This window comes from Microchirus variegatus (assembly GCF_963457635.1).
Source record: "Microchirus variegatus genome assembly, chromosome: 15".
NCBI classification, from domain to species: Eukaryota; Metazoa; Chordata; class Actinopteri; order Pleuronectiformes; family Soleidae; genus Microchirus; species Microchirus variegatus.
Window position 1 is genome coordinate 1,973,756 of NC_139816.1, and position 24,194 is coordinate 1,997,949.

The 24,194-nt window shown below is 42.1% G+C and overlaps 2 protein-coding genes across 2 annotated transcripts in view; one reads left to right on the plus strand and one right to left on the minus strand.

Annotated features, from left to right (window-relative positions):
* Window positions 1-24,194, minus strand: part of kcnh2b (potassium voltage-gated channel, subfamily H (eag-related), member 2b) — a gene marked incomplete at both ends in the record, with an annotated part of 165,352 nt that overhangs the window by 1,727 nt on the left and 139,431 nt on the right. The window contains 15 exons of the mRNA XM_083901425.1: window positions 126-231; window positions 2,657-2,846; window positions 4,330-4,474; window positions 4,551-4,702; window positions 4,790-4,892; window positions 5,050-5,243; window positions 6,754-7,006; window positions 9,093-9,155; window positions 9,331-9,530; window positions 10,877-11,017; window positions 11,116-11,210; window positions 13,288-13,442; window positions 18,257-18,395; window positions 18,496-18,599; window positions 18,689-18,868. Coding sequence (XP_083757551.1) covers window positions 126-231; window positions 2,657-2,846; window positions 4,330-4,474; window positions 4,551-4,702; window positions 4,790-4,892; window positions 5,050-5,243; window positions 6,754-7,006; window positions 9,093-9,155; window positions 9,331-9,530; window positions 10,877-11,017; window positions 11,116-11,210; window positions 13,288-13,442; window positions 18,257-18,395; window positions 18,496-18,599; window positions 18,689-18,868 — 2,220 coding nt within the window. The remainder of the gene's footprint in view (window positions 1-125; window positions 232-2,656; window positions 2,847-4,329; window positions 4,475-4,550; window positions 4,703-4,789; window positions 4,893-5,049; window positions 5,244-6,753; window positions 7,007-9,092; window positions 9,156-9,330; window positions 9,531-10,876; window positions 11,018-11,115; window positions 11,211-13,287; window positions 13,443-18,256; window positions 18,396-18,495; window positions 18,600-18,688; window positions 18,869-24,194) is intronic.
* LOC310937206 (tripartite motif-containing protein 16-like) lies at window positions 15,070-16,737 on the plus strand (the record flags this gene model as incomplete). Its single annotated transcript, XM_083901427.1, has 1 exon — window positions 15,070-16,737. The coding sequence occupies one exon, from the start codon at window positions 15,070-15,072 to the stop codon at window positions 16,735-16,737; it is 1,668 nt and encodes a 555-aa protein (XP_083757553.1).

Genomic DNA, 24,194 nt, shown 5'->3' on the forward strand with positions numbered 1-24,194 from the left:
GTCATTGTGTTGATTTATAAAGTGGAAATGCTGGTCCTCACTTTGTCAGCACTTATACCTGGTCCTCAGTATGCAGCAAGTACAAGATTGTGTGTGTGTGTGTGTGTGTGTGTGTGTGTTGTTACCTGAGGTGGTGTGGACACAGCGCTGTAGGCAGGAGGAACCAGAGCCATCTGTCTCTGCAGCAGCTGCATGATGGCGCCGATGTCTGTGGACATGCGACTCTCCAGTCTGCACACGGCACATTTGAATATGTATGAGACTGAGCAGATATTAGCATTAACAACAGTCGTGTCACCATCACCCCAAACCTCAACTCTATACATTTATTTACAGCCTTTTTCAAAAGATAATTCAGTTCGTCAAGACTTTTTACGACATTTGCATCTGCACATTTTCACTCATTATTACGTCCTCACATTTATCTTTGTGTTCTTTTTAAATAGCAACACCCAAATTAATCAAAGTGGTTCATTTAGTCATTGATTAATCATTATTGTGATTAATTGCTGCAGCCCTAATGAATACAGAATAAATTACTTTTAACATGTTTCTTATTCTACTGGGAGGGGCTTTGGGCCCATTCCAATTCCTATCTTAACCCTTAATCTTAACTGGCCTCAAAACCAAGTGTTGAGGGTTATTTTGTCACTTAGAAATGGGACACCCCTTAAATGCAGATACGTCTTCAGACTGTAGGGGGCAGAATAACGCCAAAGCTGCGTCCAGTCTGTCAACTCCAAAAAAGAAGAAGAAGAAGAAGACATTTACGTCAGGATTATTTATTCTGATCCGTTTGTCAGTCAAGTTATTAGGTTGTCAGTTAGTTATAAGATGATACTCATACAAATATTCAGCTGACAGTTACCACACACCACGACTTATTGAAAAGTAAACCACACCGGCCGACTATTGACAAAAGATGGTCAAATAAAAATAAATGTTAGGCAACAATGACGTCAGTAATCCATAATATGGGCCTAAACTAAGATCATTTTTATATCTCTATTAAAGGTGCATTATGTAATAAATCATAAAATCCTCCTAATGTGTCACAGAGACTCAGGAATAATGTTCATATAACAAACTGAACTCACCAACAACAACAGTGCAGCCAGAATATTTGCATTAAAAATAAATATTTTGCAGACTGCAAATCATATTTAAGTTTTGAAATCACGTTTTGGCGTCATGTGGCGCCACCTACCGCCGTCTACCAATCATTGCAGTCAGTAGAGTCTCAGCTGCCGAGCAACCACGGGTTGCCAGTTACGTCAAAAAGCGAAACCTAAAAGACCTCGGTATTTTGAATTTGAGTGTAGTAACCGTTTTTGGCCACATTCTTACATATGGCACCTTTAACAAAGAAAATACTTCATTTGTATCGCACTCGTTTCGCTGCTTTCGGCGCCATCTTTGTTATGTGAAAACACGCAATGCATTCTGGGTAGCCCCTTGTTCCCAAGGGTGGTCTTGGAAAATCTCAATATTGAGGGCGATACAGCCCTTAAACTTGGCCTCAACTTAATTTTTCTGAGAATCAGGACAGAACTTGGACTAGAGGGAGAACATTTTTGAGATTGAGGATTAAGATTGAGGAATTGGAATTCACCCTAACTTTCTTTGTCTCACACACACACACACACACACACACACACACACACACACACACACACACACACACACACACACACACACACACACACACACACGCACACACACACACACACACACACACACACACACATTCTTGTACTTGCTGCATACTGAGGACCAGGTAAAAGTGCTGACAAAGTGAGGACCAGCATTTCTACTTTATAAATCAACACAATTACAAATATCTACTTCATGAATGACATCTACAAAGAACTACTGGTTGCAGTACCATAACATGTCTGCAGGTGGAGCCCAAGAGCAAAAAGGGCTGAAAAAAATGTTTGGTCCAAAATTTGAAAAAAATGTTTGGTCCAAAATTTGAAAAAATGTTTGGTCCAAAATTTGAAAAAATGTTTGGTCCAAAATATGAAAAAATGTTTGACAAAAAATTTGAAAAAAATGTTTGACAAAAAATTTGAAAAAAATGTTTGACAAAAAATTTGAAAAAAATGTTTGACAAAAAATTTGAAAAAAATGTTTGACAAAAAATTTGAAAAAGATGTTTGACAAAAAATTTGAAAAAAATGTTTGACAAAAAATTTGAAAAAAATGTTTGACAAAAAATTTGAAAAAAATGTTTGACAAAAAATTGTTGGTCCAACATTTGACAAAAACGTCCAAAATTGTTTTTTTTTTTAACAAATTGAGTATAGCATGTTATAGCAACCTAAGGAAGTGATATCAATGAAAACAAACTGAGGACCGGCCAAAATGTCCTCACTCCGTAAAAATGACCTCACTTTGTTGGTTAAAAACCCTCACTGGTCCTCGGTATGCCGCAACTACAAGAACACACACACACACACACACACACACACACACACACACACACACACACACACACACACACACACACACACACACACACACACACAGCCAGGTCAGGTGATCTCATCTGCTGCAAGTCTCTTACAACGACTCCCACATGTTCCTCCTGCGACAACTTATCGATCGGAAAAAAAACAAAAACAAATACACGGTCGAACGCATCATCTGGTACCTGTTGAGCTGTTTCTGCAGCAGGTCCAGACGAGTGTCCAGCTGGCTGCGCTGTTGGCGGCTCAGGCTGTGTATGGGTGTGTTGAGAGGAGGTGGAGAGGCCAGGCTACAGCTGGGAACCTCCTGGTACTGACCACCACCACGACTCTCACCCCAGAAACTGAAGATGTTAGAAACACCTGAGAAGGCACCTGTGAGAGGAGAAGGTGGAGAAGGTGGAGAACGTGGAGGAGATGGAGAAGGTGAAGAAAGAGGAGATGGAGAAGGTGAAGAAAGAGGAGAAGGTGGAGAAAGTGAAGGTGGAGAAGGTGAAGAAGGTGGAGAAGGTGGAGAAGGTGGAGAAAGTGGAGAAGATGGAGAAAGTGGAAAAGGTGGAGAAGGTGGATAAAGTGGAGATGGAGAAAGTGGAAAAGGTGGAGAAGGTGGAGAAAGTGGAGGGGGTGGAGAAGGTGGAGGAGGTTAAGAAAGTGGAGAAGGTGGAGAAAGTGGAGAAGGTGGAGAAGGTGAAGAAAGTGGAGAAGGTGAAGAAAGTGGAGAAGGTGGAGAAGGTGAAGAAAGAGGAGAAGGTGAAGAAAGTGAAGGTGAAGAAGGTGGAGAAGGTGAAGAAGGTGGAGAAGGCGGAGAAGGTGGAGGAGGTGAAGAAAGTGGAAAAGGTGGAGAAGGCGGAGAAAGTGGAGAAGGTGGAGGAGGTGAAGAAAGTGGAAAAGGTGGAGAAGGTGGAGAAAGTGGAGAAGGTGGAGGAGGTGGACAAAGTGGAGAAGGTGGAGAAGACAGAGAACGTGGAGAATGTGGAGGTGGTGAAGAAAGTGGAGGAGGTGGAGGAGGTGGTGAAGGTGGGGAAATTGGAGAAGGTGGAGGAGGTGAGGAAAGTGGAAAAGGTGGAGAAGGTGGAGAAAGTGGAGGAGATGGAGAAAGTGAAAAAGGTGGAGAAGGTGGAGAAAGTGAAGGTGGAGAAAGTGAAGGTGGAGAAGGTGGAGAAAGTGGAAAAGGTGGAGAAGGTGGAGAACGTGGAGAACGTGGAGAATGTGGAGAAAGTGGAGATGGAGAAAGTGGAAAAGGTGGAGAAGGTGGAGAAAGTGGAGAAGATGGAGAAGGTGGAGAAAGTGGAGGAGGTGGAGAAGGTGGAGGAGGTGAAGAAAGTGGAGAAGGTGGAGAAAGTGGAGAAAGTGGAGAACATGGAGAAGGTGGAGAATGTGAAGTAAGTGGAGAATATGGAGAAAGTGGAGAAAGTGGAGAAGGTGGAGAATGTGAAGAAAGAGGAGAAAGTGTAAAAGGTGCAGAAGTTAGAGAAAGTGAAGAAAGTGGAGAAGGTGGAGGAGGTGGAGAAAGTGGAGAAGGTGGATAAGGTAGATAAGGTGGAGAAGATGGAGAAAGTGTAAAAGGTGCAGAAGTTAGAGAAAGTGAAGAAAGTGGAGAAGGTGGAGGAGGTGGAGAAGGTGGAGAAAGTGGAGGAGGTGGAGAAAGTGGAGAAGATGGAGAAAGTGGAAAAGGTGGAGGAGTTGGAGAATGTGGAGGTGGTGGAGAAGGTGGAGAATGTGGAGAAGGTGAAGAAGGTGAAGAAGTTGCAGAAGTTGCAGAAGGTGGAGGAGGTGGAGAAGGTGGAGGAGGACACAGTGAGTGAGTGTCATAGACAGATTACTGCACACACACACACACACACATGATGATACAGACCTGACAGGGCGTTGCAGGTGTTCCCAGTCTTAGGGTCTCCATCACCTTCACTGTTCTCTTTGAAGACCCTGAGCGAGGCCTGAGTCTGTGGGTTCCCCAGGACTTCAGGGGGAGGAGCCAGGCCCGTCACGACAGACTCCTCCCCCTGGAAGAGAAGGTTTTTAGTGTGAGGACACGACTGAAGGACAACGACGACAAAAGGTCTTTAAAGGACTTTTTACCTCATCGCCACTGGAGTGAGAAGACGCTGAGCTTCGATGAGCCTCCCACTGACTCCTCGGCGCCACCTCCTGTTTCAGGTTGTTCGCTGCCTCCCTCTGTCTTCTCCTCACTGACTTATGGGACTTTTTGATTTCTCCAGCATCTGCGTCATCTGGATGGAGGAAAGATGAGGAGAAGGACCGTGTTTTCAAAGATCACTCAACAGTGAGAGATGATTCCTTCATTAAGAGCTGGTTACCTTTTTCTGTTCGTCTTCTGAACGATAATTTGCGTCTCCGTAATTTGTTGAATCCCCCACAGTTGGAGTCGTCGCTGCTCGGCGAGCCCGGGATCATGTTGGTCTGAAAGAAGATCAGCATCATCAACATCGTTCAGTTCATGGACACCATCATTACCTAGAGAGCTTTAACTGCAGAAGAAGACGAGAAGCTCCAACGGTTTCACCGTCTCAATCTGCGTCAGGTCTTCTTCGTGAAACTTCGAGAACTGTGAACTCACATCCCGGAGGTTGAAGGTGATCTCCAGGTTGTTCCAGAAGTTGTCTCCAAACTCAGGATACATGTCCAGCACCTCCAGGACATCTTCTCTGTGGATTTTATGGAGGTCACAGTAGGTCAGAGCCCTCACGTCGGCGTTGGATTTACCCGGGCGAGAGTACAGGTTGATGGGCTCGCCGAAGATGTCATTCTTCCCTGGGGGGGAAAAAAAGAAAAGTAAGTCAAATCCAAATGTGACGATGTAGATCAGAGGTCAGGACTGTGAGGAAACATGTCCTGAAGTTGTCTTCACACTTTCTCCATGTATGCATGTGTTTGCTGTAGCGTCTCTGATGGAGACTGTCCTGCTCTTAACCCTTATAATATTATCCACTGTATTCATTCTAGATACCGTGCTAGACGGCGCAACAGCATTAAAACGAGCTAGCTAACGCTGTTTTTCAGTTAATATTAGCACTTATAATGTTATCCACTGTATTAATTCTAGATACCGTAACACCATTAAAACGAGCTAGCTAACGCTGTTTTCAGTTAATATTAGCACTTATAATATGATCCACTGTATTAATTCTAGATACCGTGCTAGATGGCACAACACCATTAAAACGAGCTAGCTAACGCTGTTTTCGGTTAATATTAGCACTTATAATATGATCCACTGTATTAATTCTAAATACCGTGCTAGATGGCGCAACACCATTAAAACGAGCTAGCTAACGCTGTTTTCGGTTAATATTAGCACTTATAATATTAACCACTGTATTAATTCTAGATACCGCGCTAGAGGGCGCAATACCATTAAAACGAGCTAGCTAACGCTGTTTTCGGCTAATATTAGCACTTATAATATTATCCACTTTATTAATTCTAGATACCGCACTAGATGGCGAAACACCATTAAAACGAGCTAGCTAACGCTGTTTTCGGCTAATATTAGCACTTATAATATTATCCACTGTATTAATTCTAGATACCGTGCTAGATGGCGCAACACCATTAAAACGAGCTAGCTAACGCTGTTTTTGGCTAATATTAGCACCTATAATATTATCCACTGTATTAATTCTAGATACTGTAACACCATTAAAACGAGCTAGCTAACGCTGTTTTTGGCTAATATTAGCACTTATAATATTATCCACTGTATTAATTCTAGATACTGTAACACCATTAAAACGAGCTAGCTAACGCTGTTTTCGGCTAATATTAGCACTTATAATATTATCCACTGTATTAATTCTAGATACTGTATCACCATTAAAACGAGCTAGCTAACGCTGTTTTCGGCTAATATTAGCACTTATAATATTATCCACTGTATTAATTCTAGATACTGTATCACCATTAAAACGAGCTAGCTAACGCTGTTTTCGGCTAATATTAGCACTTATAATATGATCCACTGTATTAATTCTAGATACTTTACTAGATGGCGAAACAACATTAAAATGCGCTGCCAACGTGTTCTATGGTTCTCAAATGTTAATTAAACACGTTTACTGTACTTACTTCTTCTTCAGATTTACTTGTCTGACTGTACATATGATGGCGCAATTCCGCAATGCTCTCCTGTTACCGGAGGGGGAGTGTGAGGGCGGGGGCGCTAACTTAAGAAATGCTCTCACGGGTCGTATTCGAGGGCACGCACAAACGACCTATGTGGTCGTATGAGTCGGAGGGCTTGTTGCTCTGATGCTCTACTCACCTAAGATGGCCACCACCACGTCTCCTCTCAGGATCTCAATGGATCCTCTGGAGACGAAGTAGAGGGCGGTGAGGACGTCCCCGGCGTGGACCAGCGTGTCTCCAGGAGGCGCGTGGGTGGTCTTAAACTTCATGGCCAGAGCCCTGAGGCAGCCTTTGGTCGAGCCTGTAAAAGCCTTACAGTTCTGCAGCAGCGTCCGGTTCAGATGGAGGCAGATGTCTGCCTGGAGACACTCGGGGAATCCTTTCAGGACCTGAGGCGAGAGGGAGGGAGGGAGGGAGGGAGGGATGGAGGATAAAAATAAAAAGTTGAAGGAAAGAATTTGGAATGAGAAGATGGAAGAGCAGGTGAGCGAAGTGTCCAAATGAAAAGGTTTCATCAGCGCTGACGGATGTTATTAAATGTGAGAGGAACATGAAGCTCAATCACACACAGACGTCACGATGAGTGAATTAACCTTTCAATGTCGTTCCGTCGCGTGTCACGTCTTCATTACCCTTTCTTACGTTTAGCAGAATATATTAGCTGTAACCGTTATGAAAAAGTCATGACCTGAGTAAAACCATTACTGTTGTGTAATGATAAAGCAGCGGTGGAAAAAAAAATGAGGCCCCGCATTGAACTACAGTTGATAGTTTTAATCCAGGAGCAACTAAGCTTGTTAAATGTTTATTGGACATTACTGGATACAGACCAATAAGTGTAAACAAAAATACTGGGTATTTACCTGGTTTCTATATGGTGAATTTTAGTGTATTATTGTGTTATAAGCTGGTAATAAGCAGGTAGCTACAGCCCCCAATTACTAGCTATTTACCCAGTAAATATATGGTAACAGAAATGTGTTACTTGGTATTAACCTGTAATTAGAAGGTAAGAACAATGGCCAAAATACTGGGTAATTACCCAGTAAATTATAAAGCGTTATTATATTAACGCTTAAATTACTTAACGCTAAACTGTAGAACTGCAATCTGGTCATTAAAATTATTACAAATGGGATTTTTTTTTGTTTTTTTCCCTCAGTCCAATGTTGGGTTCCTAAATTGGCCTCAGGTATCAAAACTTTGAGAACCCCTGTTGTATATGATACATTTAATAATAGGATAATTATGACCAAAAATCTTATTATTACTGTTATAAAAACATTGCTAGCAAACATATATTCTATTCTATCACCTCGGTGGCAGCTGAGCCTCAGCTACACACTGTGTTTAAAAGACGCTGAGGTCGTGGTCATTATAACATGGTATTAAGTGGGGGGGGGGGTGCATGTAATCGATTGGGGGTCCACATGTGGCCCCTGGGCCGCCAGTTTGAGACCCCTGGCTTAAATGATCTTTATCCCCTAAAGCAGGGGTTCTCAAACTTTTGATACCTGAGGCCAATTTAGGAACCCAACATTGGACTGAGGGTCGCCAAAGGAAAAAAACAGAAAGAAATCCCATTTGTAATAATTTTAATGACCAGATTGCAGTTCTACAGTTTAGCGTTAAGTAATTTAAGCGTTAATATAATAACGCTTTATAATTTACTGGGTAATTACCCAGTATTTTGGCCATTGTTCTTACCTTCTAATTACAGGTTAATACCAAGTAACACATTTCTGTTACCATATATTTACTGGGTAAATAGCTAGTAATTGGGGGCTGTAGCTACCTGCTTATTACCAGCTTATAACACAATAATACACTAAAATTCACCATATAGAAACCAGGTAAATACCCAGTATTTTTGTTTACACTTATTGGTCTGTATCCAGTAATGTCCAATAAACATTTAACAAGCTTAGTCGCGCCTGGATTAAAACTATCAACTGTAATTCATTGCGGGGCCGCCAGAAATGTGTCTGCGGGCCGCCGTTGGACCCCGGGCCGCACTTTGAGAACCAATGGTCTAAAGCAGGGGTCACCAACGTGGTGCCCGCGGGCACCTGGTAGCCCTCAGGCAGCCAATACGGTGCCCGCGGGCTCACTTCACTTCACCTCACTTGCATGTATCCGTATGATGGCTCAGTCAAATATCTTTGATATTGTTTATACAAACTGGTAATCGTTAGGAGTAAGCACTGGAATGAATGTGTATGCAGTTGAATGCATAATATTAATCATTTAAATGGTAAACAAACAAAAAAATATTATATGGTAGCCCTCCATATTATTTTTTACCCTTAAGGTAGCTCTCTGTCTCAAAAAGGTTGGTGACCCCTGGTCTAAAGAATAAAGAATAAACATAGAACCTGTTCTATCTCTGATGTCACAGGTGTAAAGATTCAGCACATGTGACTGTGACTCTGTGTGTGTGTGTGTGTGTGTGTGCATATCACGGATGATACTCACATCTTTCCTATTTTCTCTGACGGTGTCGGACCATGCATGCTGAGACAAAGTCTTCCAATCATCCTATTAACGTACAACGCAGGCTCAAAATCCTCCTCTAGCCTTGGTGTGTGTATATATTATATATATTATATATACGAGTGTGTGTGTCTTCAACATCCATGGACATGAGCACACACACACACACACGCACACGCACACATGGGCTGCGGTTGGCGCGTGAGCCTCGCGTACTCACAGCGTTCATGTCGATGCCGTTGGTGTAGGACCAGGCGTGTTGGAAATACTCCTCCAGCCTCTGCCGCAGCGGGTTCGGGATCTGGTGGAACCGGATGAACTCCCTGACCCGGAGCATCTGCGTGTGATAGCGCGCCGTGCCGGAGTACAGCCGCTGGATGATGGCCGACACGTTCCCGAAGATGCTGGCGTACATCAGGGCTGCAGGTCACAGGTGTCGACAGACAAGGTGGTTCAGCTCGTCCCTGCGTGGTTTCACTTTGCTGTTTTGTTGATTATTTAAAGGCGCCATTATGTAAGAATTGGGGCTGTAACGATACGCGTGAGAAAATGGAAATCGCGATACTCGAACCTGTGTCGTGGCTGAGAAACAGAATCACGAAACGCTCTTTCTAACTCCCTGTTATTTTTGATATGAGCTGTTAGTGCTACCAAACTTATTTTTATTAGGGTGTCAAATTATCGCGTTAATTACAGTTTCTTAATCGCGTTAATCTCTTCTTTACCAGGGTCAGCGTCAGACGCAGCGACAAAAGCGTCATAAAACCATGTCTAACTTTAACAAACACAGACATGCTGCATACCCACAGAAAGGTCAGAAACTCAGCTAAAAGCTCATATAAACCATTCTCATGTTCACCAAACACAGTTAAAACACAGACGGATCAAACCAGCAGGAGCGGGAAAAAAACCCCGTTACGGCGCACACATTGAAAAGCGTCACCGGAGCGTCAGCGTGATTATGTAAACAGAGGAGAATTCACAGATTTTTATCACTCTACGAACAAGATTCACGGATCCAGCTCCAAAATAAGAGCAAAACAACAACAGACTTTCAAGAAATACGAGCAGAAATGTTGTCTTACCTTTGCTGTTTATCAAAACAAGTTATTTCCACTGGAACAAAACTGCTTCTCGTGAAGAACTACACTTCCCAGCATGCTTTGGGGACAAATCCCAGTCTGATTGATCATTTACTTTGTATTTTTCAACAGTATTATTTTGTTACAGAAAAGAGAGAAATCTTTGGTTATTTATTTATTTATGTTCACAATGTTCCAAAATATTGTTATTAAATGTTACATTAAGCTGTTAAATAAGTAAATGTTGTTTAAATAAAATGTTTTTTTGTAATTTAAAAAAAATCGTGGAATGTATCGAATCGTGGGTTTGTGTATCGTTACAGCGCTAGTAAGAATGTGGCCAAAAACAGTTACTACATTCAAATTCAAAATACCGAGGTCTTTTTAGGTTTCGTTTTTCTGACGTAACTGGCAACCCGTGGTTGCTCGGCAGCTGAGACTCTACTGACTGCAATGACTGGTAGACGGTGGTAGGTGGCGCCACATGACGCCAAAACATGATTTAAAAACATAAACATGATTTGCAGTCTGCAAAATGTCTTTTTTTAACGCAAATATTTTGTCTGTACTGTTGTTGTTGGTGAGTTCAGTTTGTTATATGAACATTATTCCTGATATTTTATGGCCAGTTGCTTCATATTTATTACATAATGCACCTTTAAAGGTGCTGATGGTTCTACTCACATCCGATGAGCATGACACAGATGGAGAAGATCTTCTCAGAGTTGGTGTTTGGAGACACGTTCCCAAAGCCCACACTGGTCAGACTGCTGAAGGTGAAGTACAGGGCCGTGACGTACTTGTCTTTGATGGACGGTCCTGACCCTGGTGACAAACACGCGTCATAAAAACACACACAGTTGGTAGAACCACAGGTAACATCTGTGGTTCTTTAAGCCGCAGCAGTGGAGCGGTCGCTGTACCTGGGATGGAGTCGTTGTAGTGTTTTCCCAGCTGGTCTCCCAGAGTGTGGAGCCAGCCGATGGAGCCGTTTCTCTCCACGCTGCCGATGGCATACCTGGGAACAACCATCACCCCCACGTCTCAATTCATCCAGATATTTATGGAAACACTAGTTTGAACACTAGCTCCTCTGTCTCTAAAGTCTGCAAAGGAAAACTACAGTGGCTTTAACAAAGTTGTAGAGCAGGGCTCTCAAACTCCAATGACCTGGGGGCCACAGAGTGTCTGGTTTGGTCAGTCAGGGGCCGGTGAAGTCAAAGAAAGACATGGAAATTTCACATAATATCTTATCAAAAGAGATTGTTTTGATATGGAACGAAAAAAGTTGACAATATAAACGTATTCATGACATAGTAAACATAGCATAGTAATAAGAACAAACTGAAATAACTTATTTAGAGCTGCAACGAATGATTTTTTTCGTTAACCGATGAATCGATTGGTCCATAAAATGTCAGAGAATGTTAAAAACCGTCAAACCTGGAAATGACGATGTTCTCTAATGTCTTTGTTTTTGTCCACGAACCAAAATAATTCAGTTTTTAATGATTTCTTCGTTTATGTGGAGCAAAGAAACGAAGAAAATATTCACATTTAAGAAGCTAAAACACTCAGAAATCTGGTTTTAATCATGAAAGAAAGCTTCAAAGTGATTCATCAATGAATCGTTTCAGCTCTAAACTCATTATAAGTTGATATTAATTGGCGGGCCACATGCAATTGATTTCGGGGGCCGCATTTGGTCCCCGGACCGGCAGTTTGAGGCCCCTGGTATAAAGGATGTACTCTTCACTTTCACACTCGCTCTGCTGTTCCCGCCTTCTTTAAATCAAGTTTACATTTGTCTCAGCCCTCGTCTAAAGTACATGCAGCATTTACGCTACAAAACAAATGTTTTATTCTGAAGGCTGCAAAATGTCACACACACACACACACACACCCACACACACACACACACACACACACACACACACACACACACACACACACACACACACACACACACACATTCTTGTACTTGCTGCAAACTGAGGACCGAGTTGCTGACAAAGTGAGGACCAGCATTTCCACTTTATAAATCAACACAATTACAAATATCTACTTCATGAATGACCTCTATATAGAACTACTGGTTGCAGTACCATAAAATGTCTGCAGGTGGAGCCCCAGAGCAAAAAGGGCTGAAAAACTTTTCTGTTTTTTATTTTACATTTTTGGTCCAAAATTTTACAAAAACGTCCTAGAATACAATGTTGACCAAATTTAAAAAAAAATTTTTACCAAAAAATGTTGGTCCAAAATTTGACAAAAACGTCCTAGAATACAATGTTGACCAAAATTTTAAAAAAAATGTACCAAAAATTTTTGGTCCAAAATTTGACAAAAACGTCATATTTATACTATGTCATTCAAAAGTTGAAAAAGATTTTGAAAAAAAAAAATTTGGTCCAAAATTTGACAAAAAAGTCATTTTTTTTACAAATTGAGTATAACATGTTATAGCAACCTAAGGAAGTGATTTCAATGAAAACAAAGTGAGGACCGGCCAAAATGTCCTCACTCCGTAAAAATGACCTCACTTTGTTGGTTAAAAACCCTCACTGGTCCTCAGTATGCCGCAAGTACAAGCACACACACACCCACCCACACACACACACACACACACACACACACACACACACACACACAAAGTGAGGACCAACATTTCCACTTCATATATCAGCACAATTACAAATATCTACTTCATGAATGACATCTACAAAGAACTACTGGGTGCAGTACCATAGAATGTCTGCAGGTGGAGCCCCAGAGCAAAAAGGGCTGAAAAACTTTTTTTGTTTTTGTTTTTTTGGTCCAAAATTTGACAAAAACATCATACTATACTATGTCATCCAAAAGTTTTTTTTTTACAAATTGAGTATAGCATGTTTTAGCAACCTAAGGAAGTGATTTCAATGAAAACATTGTAAAAATGACCTCACTTTGTTGGTTAAAAACCCTCACTGGTTCTCAGTATGCCGCAAGTACAAGAACACACACACACACACACACACACACACACACACACACACACACACACACACACACACACACACACACACACACACACACACACACACACAGAGCTGTACCAGATGCAGGCCAGCCAGTGAGCGATGAGGGCGAAGGTGCACATGAGCAGGAAGAGGACGGCCGCGCCGTACTCAGAGTATCGGTCCAGTTTTCTGGCCACGCGGACCAATCGCAGGAGACGAGCCGTTTTCAGCAGACCAATCAGAGTGGTGGTCTGATGTGAGGGAGGGGGGGGAGGGGGGCAGAGAAGAGTAGAGATAAGACAGTGGTAAAGTTAAAGCTGTGATTCACTCAATCCTCAGTCCTCTCTGTTACAGTGAGGTTGTGTCTGTGTGAGTCTGTGTGTGTCTGTGTGTGTCTGTGTGTGTCTGTGTGTCTGTGTGTGTGTGAGAGTGTCCTCAGTTAAAATAATGGCTCTGTTTGGAGGAAAAGCTCCACTTTGTCGCCTCAGTGGTTTCAGTCATCAGCATCAGTGAAGTCAACCATGGACAAACTTTTCCCCAGGCAGGATTTGGACGTTGTTGAGTTTCAACATTTGTTATTTTTTGGCTTCATTACAATAAAAAAATAAAAAAATAAAAAAAACACACACACACACACACAGACACACATTCTTGTACTTGCTGCATACTGAGGACCGGGTTGCTGACAAAGTGAGGACCAGCATTTCCACTTTATAAATCAATTACAAATATCTACTTCATGAATGACATCTACAAAGAACTACTGGTTGCAGTACCACAAACTGTCTGCAGGTGGAGCCCCAGAGCAAAAAGGGCTGGAAAACTTTTTCGATTTTTAAAAAAATTTTTTTTTATTTTTGGTCCAAAATTTGACAAACACGCCATACTATACTGTCGTCCAAAATTTGAAAAAATATTTGACAAAAAAAATTGGAACCATAATTTTTGGTCCAAAATTTGACAAAAACATCATACTATACTATGTCGACCAATATTACAACAAAATCTTTGACAAAAACATTTTTGGTCCAAAATTTTACAAAAGCGTCATGCTATAATATATCGTCCAAAATGTGATTTTTTTTTTGACAAATTGAGTATAGCATGTTATAGCAACCTAAGGAAGTGATTTCAATGAAGTAAGGACCTCAGTATGTCGCAAGTACACACACACACACACACACACACACACACACACACACACACACACACACACACACACACACACACACACACACACACACACACACACATACACACACACGCACAGGTCTCTATAATAACGCTGGAATTGCTTCTTTCTTGATGTGGAGTTTCACGTTTTTTTCCCTCAACAATGGACGGAGCGGAGATGACGAGCAGCTGAATGGAAGCACGGGGGATTGTTGAGGAAGTTATTGTGATTAAAAAAAAAATAAAAATAGAAAGGTTCTTCCTGTTCATAAGAAGAAGAAGAAGAAGAAGAAGAAGAACAAGAACCATGGTGTTTTCACCTCGTAGACACATGACACATTAATTTTTAAGGAAGCGATTTCAATGAAAACAAAGTGAGGACCGGCCAAAATGTCCTCACTCAGTAAAAATGACCTCACTTTGTTGGTTAAAAACTCTCACTGGTCCTCAGTATGCTGCAAGTACAAGCACACACACACACACACACACAGGGAGTGTCACTAAGTACAGAGTTCACTCCATGTCAGAGTGGGCATGGCTCCGCCTGCTATTTCCTGGTTCCCGCCCCCTCACTCCTGCTGTTTGACAATGGAAGGAGGAGGAGCCGACAGTTGGGGAAGAGGCAGAGCCCACAGGCTCCGCCCACTGCTGCGTTACATGTTGTTTGTTTCACTTCTGAGGAAGAGAAAGTCAGACGTTGGTGAAATGGCAGGAGTTCAGCTGCAGAGAGAAAGCTTCTCTTGTTCCATCTGTTTTGATCTTCTGAAGGATCCGGTGACTCTGAGCTGTGGACACAGCTTCTGTAAGAACTGTGTTAAAGACCACTGGGACACAGAGGACGTGAAGAGGATCTACAGCTGCCCTCAGTGTAGAAAGATCTTCACACCGAGGCCTGAACTGTTTAAGAACGTCATGTTAGCAGAGTTAGTGGAGGAGCTGAAGAAGACTGGACTCCACGCTGCTCCTGCTCATCACTGCTATGCTGGAGCTGAAGATGTGGCCTGTGACGTCTGCACTGGCAGGAAACTGAAAGCTGAAAAGTCCTGTTTGGATTGTTTGGCCTCTTACTGTGAGGAACATCTCCAGCCTCATTATCAATCATCTGCATTAAAGAGACACAAGCTGGTGGAGCCCTCCAAGAACCTCCAGGAGAACATCTGCCCTCTTCATGACGAGGTGAAGAAGATGTTCTGCCGCACTGATCAGCAGTGTATCTGTTATCTCTGCTCTGTGGACCAACACAAAGACCACGACACAGTCTCAGCTGCAGCAGAGAGGAAGCAGAAGCAGAGAGAGCTGGATCTGAGTCAAGAAGAAGTCCAGCAGAGAGTCCAGGACATAGACAGAGACGTGAAGGTGCTTCAACAGCAGGAGGAGGCTCTGAATCTCTCTGCTGATAAAGCTGTGGACGACACAGACAAGATCTTCACTGAGCTGAGCTCTGAGGTGAAGCAGCAGATCAGATCCAAGCAGCAAACTGAAGTGAGTCGAGTCAGAGACGCTGAGAAGAAGCTTCAGCAGGAGAAGACTGAGCTGAAGAAGAGAGAAGCTGAACTGAAGCAGCTCTCACTCACACACGACCACAACCAGTTCCTCCTCAACTACGGCTCACTGTCAGCACTCAGTCCATCTACACACTCGTCCACCATCAACGTCCGTCCTCTGAGACACTTTGAGGACGTGACGGCAGCTGTGGTGAAGCTCAGAGGACAACTGAAGGACGTCCTGACCCAGACGTGGACAAACATCTCACTGGCTGTGGCTGAAGCAGATGTTTTACTGACAGAACCAGGAGCTGAACCAGGACCGAAGACCAGAGCTGAGTTCCTCAGATATTCACAGGAAATCAAACTGGATCCAAACACAGTAAACAAACGTCTGTTTTTATCTGAGGGAAACAGAAAAGTGACATTGATGAATAAAGATCAGTTTTATCCTCGTCACACAGACAGATTCACTGATTATTCTCAGGTCCTGAGTGAAGAGAGTCTGAGTGGACGTTGTTACTGGGAGGTGGAGTTGACAGGAGGAGGAGCAGTTTGTGTAGCAGTGACGTACAAGAACATCAGAAGATCAGGGAGATCAGGTGAATCGATTCTTGGATTCAATGACAAATCTTGGTCTTTATATTTTGACCAAAACAGTTGTTATTTTCATCACGGCAACAACAGGACTGAAGTCTCAGGTGTTAGTGCCTCCAGAGTGGGAGTTTACCTGGACCACAGAGCAGGTCTTCTGTCCTTCTACAGAGTCTCTGACACCATGACTCTGATCCACAGAGTCCACACCACGTTTTCTCAGCCTCTCTATGCTGGAGTCTGGATTAATTATTTTTCACCTGGATCCACAGCTGAGTTGTGTAAACTCAAATAGTCTGGAGTTCTTTCAGGATCAGTGAGTTAAACTCTGAGTTTAAATCTTTAACTTCTATGCTCTCAGTGAAACGACGACAATAACAACAACAACAACAACAACAACAACAATCTGCTCTTTCCTCTGTTTTATCTTTAAATTCCTCAAATCTCTTAAAACACTTTAAAGACTTTAAAACTGAACAAAGTGATGAAACACGAGTGAACTTTAGCTTCTAGAATCACACACACACACACACACACACACACACACACACACACACACACGTACACACACACATTCTTGTACTTGCTGCATACTGAGGACCGTGTAAAAGAGCTGACAAAGTGAGGACCAGCATTTCCACTTTATAAATCAACACAATTACAAATATCTACTTATATATAAAATTTGACCCAAAATGTTTGGTCCAAAATTTGAAAAAAAAATTGACCCAAAATGTTTGGTCAAAAATTTGAAAAAAAAATTGATGCAAAATTTTTGGTCCAAAATTTGAAGAAAAAAAATTGGACCCAAAATGTTTGGTCCAAAATTTGACAAAAAAAAGTTATACTATATACTATGTCGTCCAAAATTTGAATTTTTTTTTTTTTTTGACAAACAGAGTATAGCATGTTATAGCAACCTCAGGAAGTGATTTCAATGAAAACAAAGTGAGGACCGACCAAAATGTCCTCACTCCGTAAAAATGTCCTCACTTTGTTGGTTAAAAACCCTCACTGGTCCTCAGTATGCCGCAAGAACAAGAACACACACACACACACACACACACACACACACACACACACACACACACACACACACACACACAGACACACACACACACACACACACACACACATTCTTGTACTTGCTGCATACTGAGGACTGGGTTGCTGACAAAGTGAGGACCAGCATTTCCACTTTATAAATCAACACAATTACAAATATCTACTTCATGAATGACATCTACAAAGAATTACTGGTTGCAGTACTATTTTTTTCTTCAAATTTTTGGTCCAAAATTTGACAAAAACGTGATACTATACTATGTCGACCAACATTTGACCACAAATTTGCCCAACATTTTTTTGTCCAAAATTTGACAAAAACGTCATACTATACTATGTTGTCCAAAATTAGAAAAAAAAATGTTGGTCCAAAATTTGACAAAAACGTGATACTATACTATGTCGACCAAAATTTTTAAAAAAAGATTTGACCAAAAATTTTTGGTCCAAAATTTGACAAAAACCTGATACTATACTATGTCGACCAACATTTAAAAAATAAATTTGACCAAAAATTTTTGGTCCAAAATTTGACAAAAAAGTCGTCCAAAATGGATTTTTTTTTCTTCTGACAAATAGAGTATAGCATGTTTACAACCTAAGGAAGTGATTTCAATGAAGACAAAGTGAGGACCGGCCAAAATGTCCTCACTACGTAAAAATGACCTCACTTTGTTGGTTAAAAACCCTCACTGGTCCTCAGTATGCCGCAAGTACAAGAACACACACACACACACACACACACACACCTCCTCTCCATTGCGGTAGATGAGCAGGTCAAAGGGAATAGCAGCCACCATGTCGATGAGGAACCAGCCTTTGAAGTAGTGCACAGCGATCCTCAGAGGATGACTCACTACCTCGTCGTTAGAGTTCACGTACGTCGTCCTGAGGAGAAGACGACGACGACCACGGTTACAGCATCGTTTATCGTTTAGTCAGGTCTGTCTCAGGTGAGGACAGGGACACAGTGACGCGAGACACTGACCTGAAGTTGATGAGGATGTCGATGATGAACATGATGTCCACGATGAGGTCCACCACGTTGAGAGGAGAGCAGGAGTAACCACACTTCTGCATGGCTGCCTCTTCCTGTGAGGAGACCAGATTATCACACACACATATATATCAATTAAAATGAATTAAAAATGAACTTAATTAATTAAAGGTGACTGGTGGACCTGGTCATTGAGGAGGAAGGCTGCAGAGTACGGCGTGACGATGGCCGTGTAGATGACCAGCAGCAGGATGAGCCAGTCCCACACGGCTTTGAAGGGACTGTAGTGCAACACCGTCCACCTGTGGATACGAGGAGCCTGGAGTTTGTACTCTGGCAACACATCTGCACCCAGAGACAGCACCTGAACACACAGAGGACAAGAACTGATGTGAGGTGAAGCCCACATTATTAACCCCCGGGGCCATTAAAGGTCAATAGTGAACCCCTAGTTCTTTTAGGAGGTTGTTCACAGGCCTCCTGAGAGATTCTGGCCCATTCTTCCATTGCAAATGTGGTTTTTCCGAGCGTGGACATTCTCCGTGAGCTCCCGCCACAGATCCTCAATAGGATTCATTTGCTTTTTTTCACGATGCCACGCACCCTAACAAGTCTCCTTGTGCCCAAGGCTGCAAAAGAGACCCCCCCCCAGCAGGATGCTCCCACCACCATGCTGACAAAGTGAGGACCAGCAATTCCACTTTATAAATCAACACAATGACAAATATATCTACTTCATGAATGACATCTACAAAAGAACTACTGGGTGCAGTACCATAACATGCCTGCAGACATAAATCGCACACCCAGAAGACAGAGTCTTGTGATTGGCCAGTACCAAGAAGTGACATAATCAACGGACGTTATTCTTCTTCTGCGGTTCAATGTACGCAACCGGATGTGCCCGGACTAGTGCCCGGAGCAGGAGGATCTGCTGTTCAGGAGAACCGCTGTTTACGTAACCGGACCGGGTTTTTTCAGAGATCTCGCTGAGCCCGAGATTACAATAAAACACAGCGTTCTCAGCAGTGGCTGAACTGTTTGTTTAGAACCTTCAGGGCTTCATAAACAAGGTAATGACGCAGATACACACTAAAAAACAGCCTTAATAGGAACTTCCTGTCTAGGTCCGCTTTAAACGTTACCTTAGCGTCTGTGTTTCACTGCACTGGGTTCAGAAACAAAAGAATTGAAAGAGAACAAAGTGAGAGCAGAGTTTGCGTCGTGACTCGAACTTTCAGCACAAACTTCAGTCTGTAGAAAAGTTAGCGTCTCAGTCTCAGAGGGAAATATACTGCAGGCTTTAAAGTGGACAGCAGACTGTGTGTGTGTGTGTGTGTGTGTGTGTGTGTGTGTTTTTAAAACATTAAGACACAACTAAGGAGCTTAGTTATCAGCAGTGTCTCTCTCTCTGTGTGCAGTGAAAACAGTGACAGTTGTGTTAACACCAGGCTAAAATAAGTGACTCAGATCACAGAGAAGACTCATGTGTGATATTCATGTGTCCACAGAGCTGTTCATGATGACATCACAGGACGTCGTCGTGCATCACATTCAAACTATGGAATCAGGCCACGTGAATAAAAGATGCGTACACTGTACTGTACTCACTGGTTTATTATACATGTGTGTGTGTGTGTGTTCTACATCTGTGCACGGTGACTCTGAATAAGATCATTCTGTTCTTTTAAAGCGGACCTAGACCAGAAGTTCCAATGAATGCTGTTTTTTAGTGTGTATCTGCGTCATTACCTTGTTTATGAAGCCCTGAAGGTTCTAAACAAACAGTTCAGTCACTGCTGAGAACGCTGTGTTTTATTGTAATCTCGGGCTCAGCGAGATCTCTGAAAAAACCCGGTCCGGTTACGTAAACAGCGGTTCTCCTGAACAGCAGATCCTCCTGCTCCGGGCACTAGTCCGGGCACATCCGGTTGCGTACATTGAACCGCAGAAGAAGAATAACGTCCGTTGTGGAGGTGTTTCACGAGCGACAGTGTCTTCTGACTCTGGGTCTGACTCCGGGTCAAAGGTCGTCAAAGTCGTGAAGAAGCTATTTTTAAACACTGTTAAAACAATGTTTTGATAATGAGGAGCAGTGCATCCACCGTTCCAGAGGGGGGAGCTGTGCTTCTGAGAGCGGGTGTGCAGATTATGTCACTTCCGGGTACTGGCCAATCACAACACAGGTGAGATTTATGTCTGAAATATCGCGGCTGGGAAACAGCGTCAGAAAAGACAGATTTCTATCGGCTCGTTTCCAGCAACTAGGAGGTTTTTGAGCATAAAAACAAGTTAATGTATGTAAGTAGACCTCCATAACTAACATATATGTGCAACAGGACCACTCTATGTGACCTTTAACTCTTAAATGACTGAATATAAGTAGTGAAATCTCCGTCCCGTTGCTTTGTTTCAGCTCAGACTTCAATGGAAACAGAGGAACCCCTGCGCTCAGTCAAAGACACTTTTTTTGTTGTTGTTGGTTTAATTGCTTCAAAAACACGTCTCGTGTATCGCGGATCCACCACCAGCTGTGTTCTATTTCTGGCTTTGCCAAACTCTTGCGTAACTCTGAACACTGGCAGCAGGTAGATTGTAAACTGGTCTGAACGCTGTGTGGGAGGCGGAGAGGAGAGGGAAAGAAGAGAGAGAGACTGAGCCTGGATCTGTGAGGCATCACGACGACACTCAGCAGAGCAAGAGGACAAACGGATTTCTCTGCGTTTGACCGCTGATCCACGACTGCAGGACATGAAACTCTACAGTGACTTTGTCCTTTTCCACTCCTGCACTGCTGATATTACTGTAGATATTGATGATTATTTACATTTATATATGTTATGTACAGGGCAGCGTCAGTGTGTGAAATATCCATTAATAATCGGGGGGGGGGGGGGTCCCATCTCCCATTTGTTGCATAATACTGTTTCACCAGCCCAGGTGCCACGCTGCAGTATTGGCTATCCTCCCTGTCAGATGTGGGCTTGTTTGGGCCTTTTCCACGGCACCATTTGGAAAGCAATTCATTAAAATAATTTACATACTTTATTTTGTCTGGTTATAAAGAATAATAAAGCATGCAAAGTGTATTATGTATGTAGATCATATTGACGTCGAAAATTTGACCATTTTTTTCAAAATAATTTTTTTGTCCAAAATTGGACAAAAACGTCATAATATACTATATCGTCCAAAAATGTTTTTAATTTTTTATACACATTTTTTTTTTAACATTTTTTTTAATACAAAATTAAAAAAAAAAAATTTGGTCCAAAATTTGACAAAGACGTCATACTATACTATGTCGTCCAAAAATGTTTCTAAATTTTTTATAAAACATTTTTTTTACATTTTTTTTATACAAAATTATTATTTTTTTGTTTGGTCCAAAATTTTACAAAAACGACATACTATACTATGTCATCCAAAATTGTAAACTTTTTTTGAAAAAAAATGTTTTGTCCAAAATTTTACAAAAACTACATACGATACTATACTATGTCGTCCAGAATTTGAAATTTTTTTTTCAAAAAAATTGTGGGTCCCAAAGTTGACATAAACGTCATGCTGTCATCCAAATTTGACAATTTTTTGGAAATTTTTTTTTTTCGTCCAGAATGTTTCATGTAAAACTGAAATGACAAAGATCTTTAGGAAAAAAACAAACATGTTTTTCAATGACACTGTAACATGTTTAAACTCGGGCTGAACCATTATGGCAAAAAGGAGAATTTATTGAACCACCAAAACTCAACTTTAAATATAATTTAAAAGAACAGACAGAAATACATTAGTAACAAGCAACAAAATAATAATAATTATAGTAAATTAAAATAATGATATCAATAAAAACAAAAAATAATCTACTTGCACTGCTGCACAACTTGCAAAAATTTACAACATGCAAAACACACTAAAAGCCTCCGTTATCGCTTATTTCTGTGGACGTGGTGGGATATTATGGGATGGCATTGTAAAGAGTGTCCTTAATAGAGGACTGTGTTGGCGCTGACTGACGATTAACTGCTCATAGACACTTTATGACTGAACTTTATGTGAGTGAATAAGTTGCTCGTGTTGCCTTCAGGAGCAACAACATGACAGCACGAGAAACTTTGCAAACAATTTCCTTTTGCTCGACGTCCGTCAAATTGAAGCCAAAGTGTTTCCAGTGAACTGATATTTTCCTACATTTCTTCTCAATCAATGTTTTCAATCGCTCGCTCCTCATATTATTGATCCACACACGTCACTCGCTTGCTGCAGCTGCACGTGACACTGGTGCATTCAAGGTGTTTTTCTAGCATAGGAATTTACATACACGCCGCGCCGTGCATCGCGTTAATCGTTTTTCTCGAGAAGCCAAAATCGAAAAGATGAATAAAATTAAATGAATCGTCCAGCCCTAGTTTAGACCCCCCCTCAAATCTTATCTTTGAGGCTTTCAGAGGGTCACGAGTGTTAATCAGGGGTGTCTGACCCCCCCAGACCCCCCTGTATTTCAAACAGTGGGCAGCGTCCACCACTGATCCCTGCAGTCCAGAGCGGACATAACAGGAAGTGACAGTTTTGGCCCGGGTCACAAAAACATGAGCCGACCGCTGCATGAGACCAGCGTTATATGAACAAAGAGAATGTTCTGTTTTATGTGTTTCTATAAAGAAAAATACAGCTCCATGTGCAAAAGACTTGTCGTTTGCAGACGGAAACGAGGTGTCACATTTTAAAAGTTCACAGCAGCAACATAATCTCGCCTTGTTTTTTCTCTGTACTGAGATCCAGAGACAATTTGCCTCCAACTAAGACATAAAACATTCAGAGTGATGTAAAATCTCTGTAAAAACTCCATCTGCTCATCGCTTCTCCTGAAACGGCGTTTGACTCCACTTCTTATGAAACGGTCTCACTTGTCTCTCGCGCACGTGCACTCGCTTGTTTGTGCATGTGAAGACGGAAAGGTCAAAGGTCATTTTCTCCCACAGTAAAACACTGTCTGCAGACTTCAGCTCCGTGATCACCGTAAAAACTGTTTATTTACTACGACACAGAGGTCTTTTATGAGTGTTTCTATGCAAACTTGTGCTACGTGGATATAAAGTCATGTTTATATCCAACACGTGCTAATCTGTTAGCCACAAAATAATGAGCAAACTGAAGCGGAGGCAGGAAAACACCTGAAACACCTGTGTGGTCCACGTAAATGTCTTAATTTCTACACTTTAAAGCTCACATAGAGTGGTCCTGTTGCACATATATGTTAGTTATGGAGGTCTACTTACATACATTAACTTGTTTTTATGCTCAAAAACCTCCTAGTTGCTGTAAACGAGCCGATAGAAATCCTCTTTTCTGACACTGTTCCCCAGCCGCGATATTTCAGACGCAACTCTCGCACCCAGAAGACAGACTGTGTTGTGATTGGCCAGTACCAGGAAGTGACATAATCAACACACCTGCTCTCAGAAGCACAGCTCCCCCCTCTGGAACGGTGGATGCACTGCTCCTCATTATCAAAACATTGTTTTAACAGTGTTTAAAAATAGCTTCTTCACGACTCCCCGCCTCAGTCCCTTTGACGACCTTTGACCCGGAGTCAGACCCAGAGTCAGAAGACACTGTTGCTCGTGAAACACCTCCACAACGGACGTTATTCTTCTTCTGCGGTTCAATGTACGCAACCGGATGTGCCC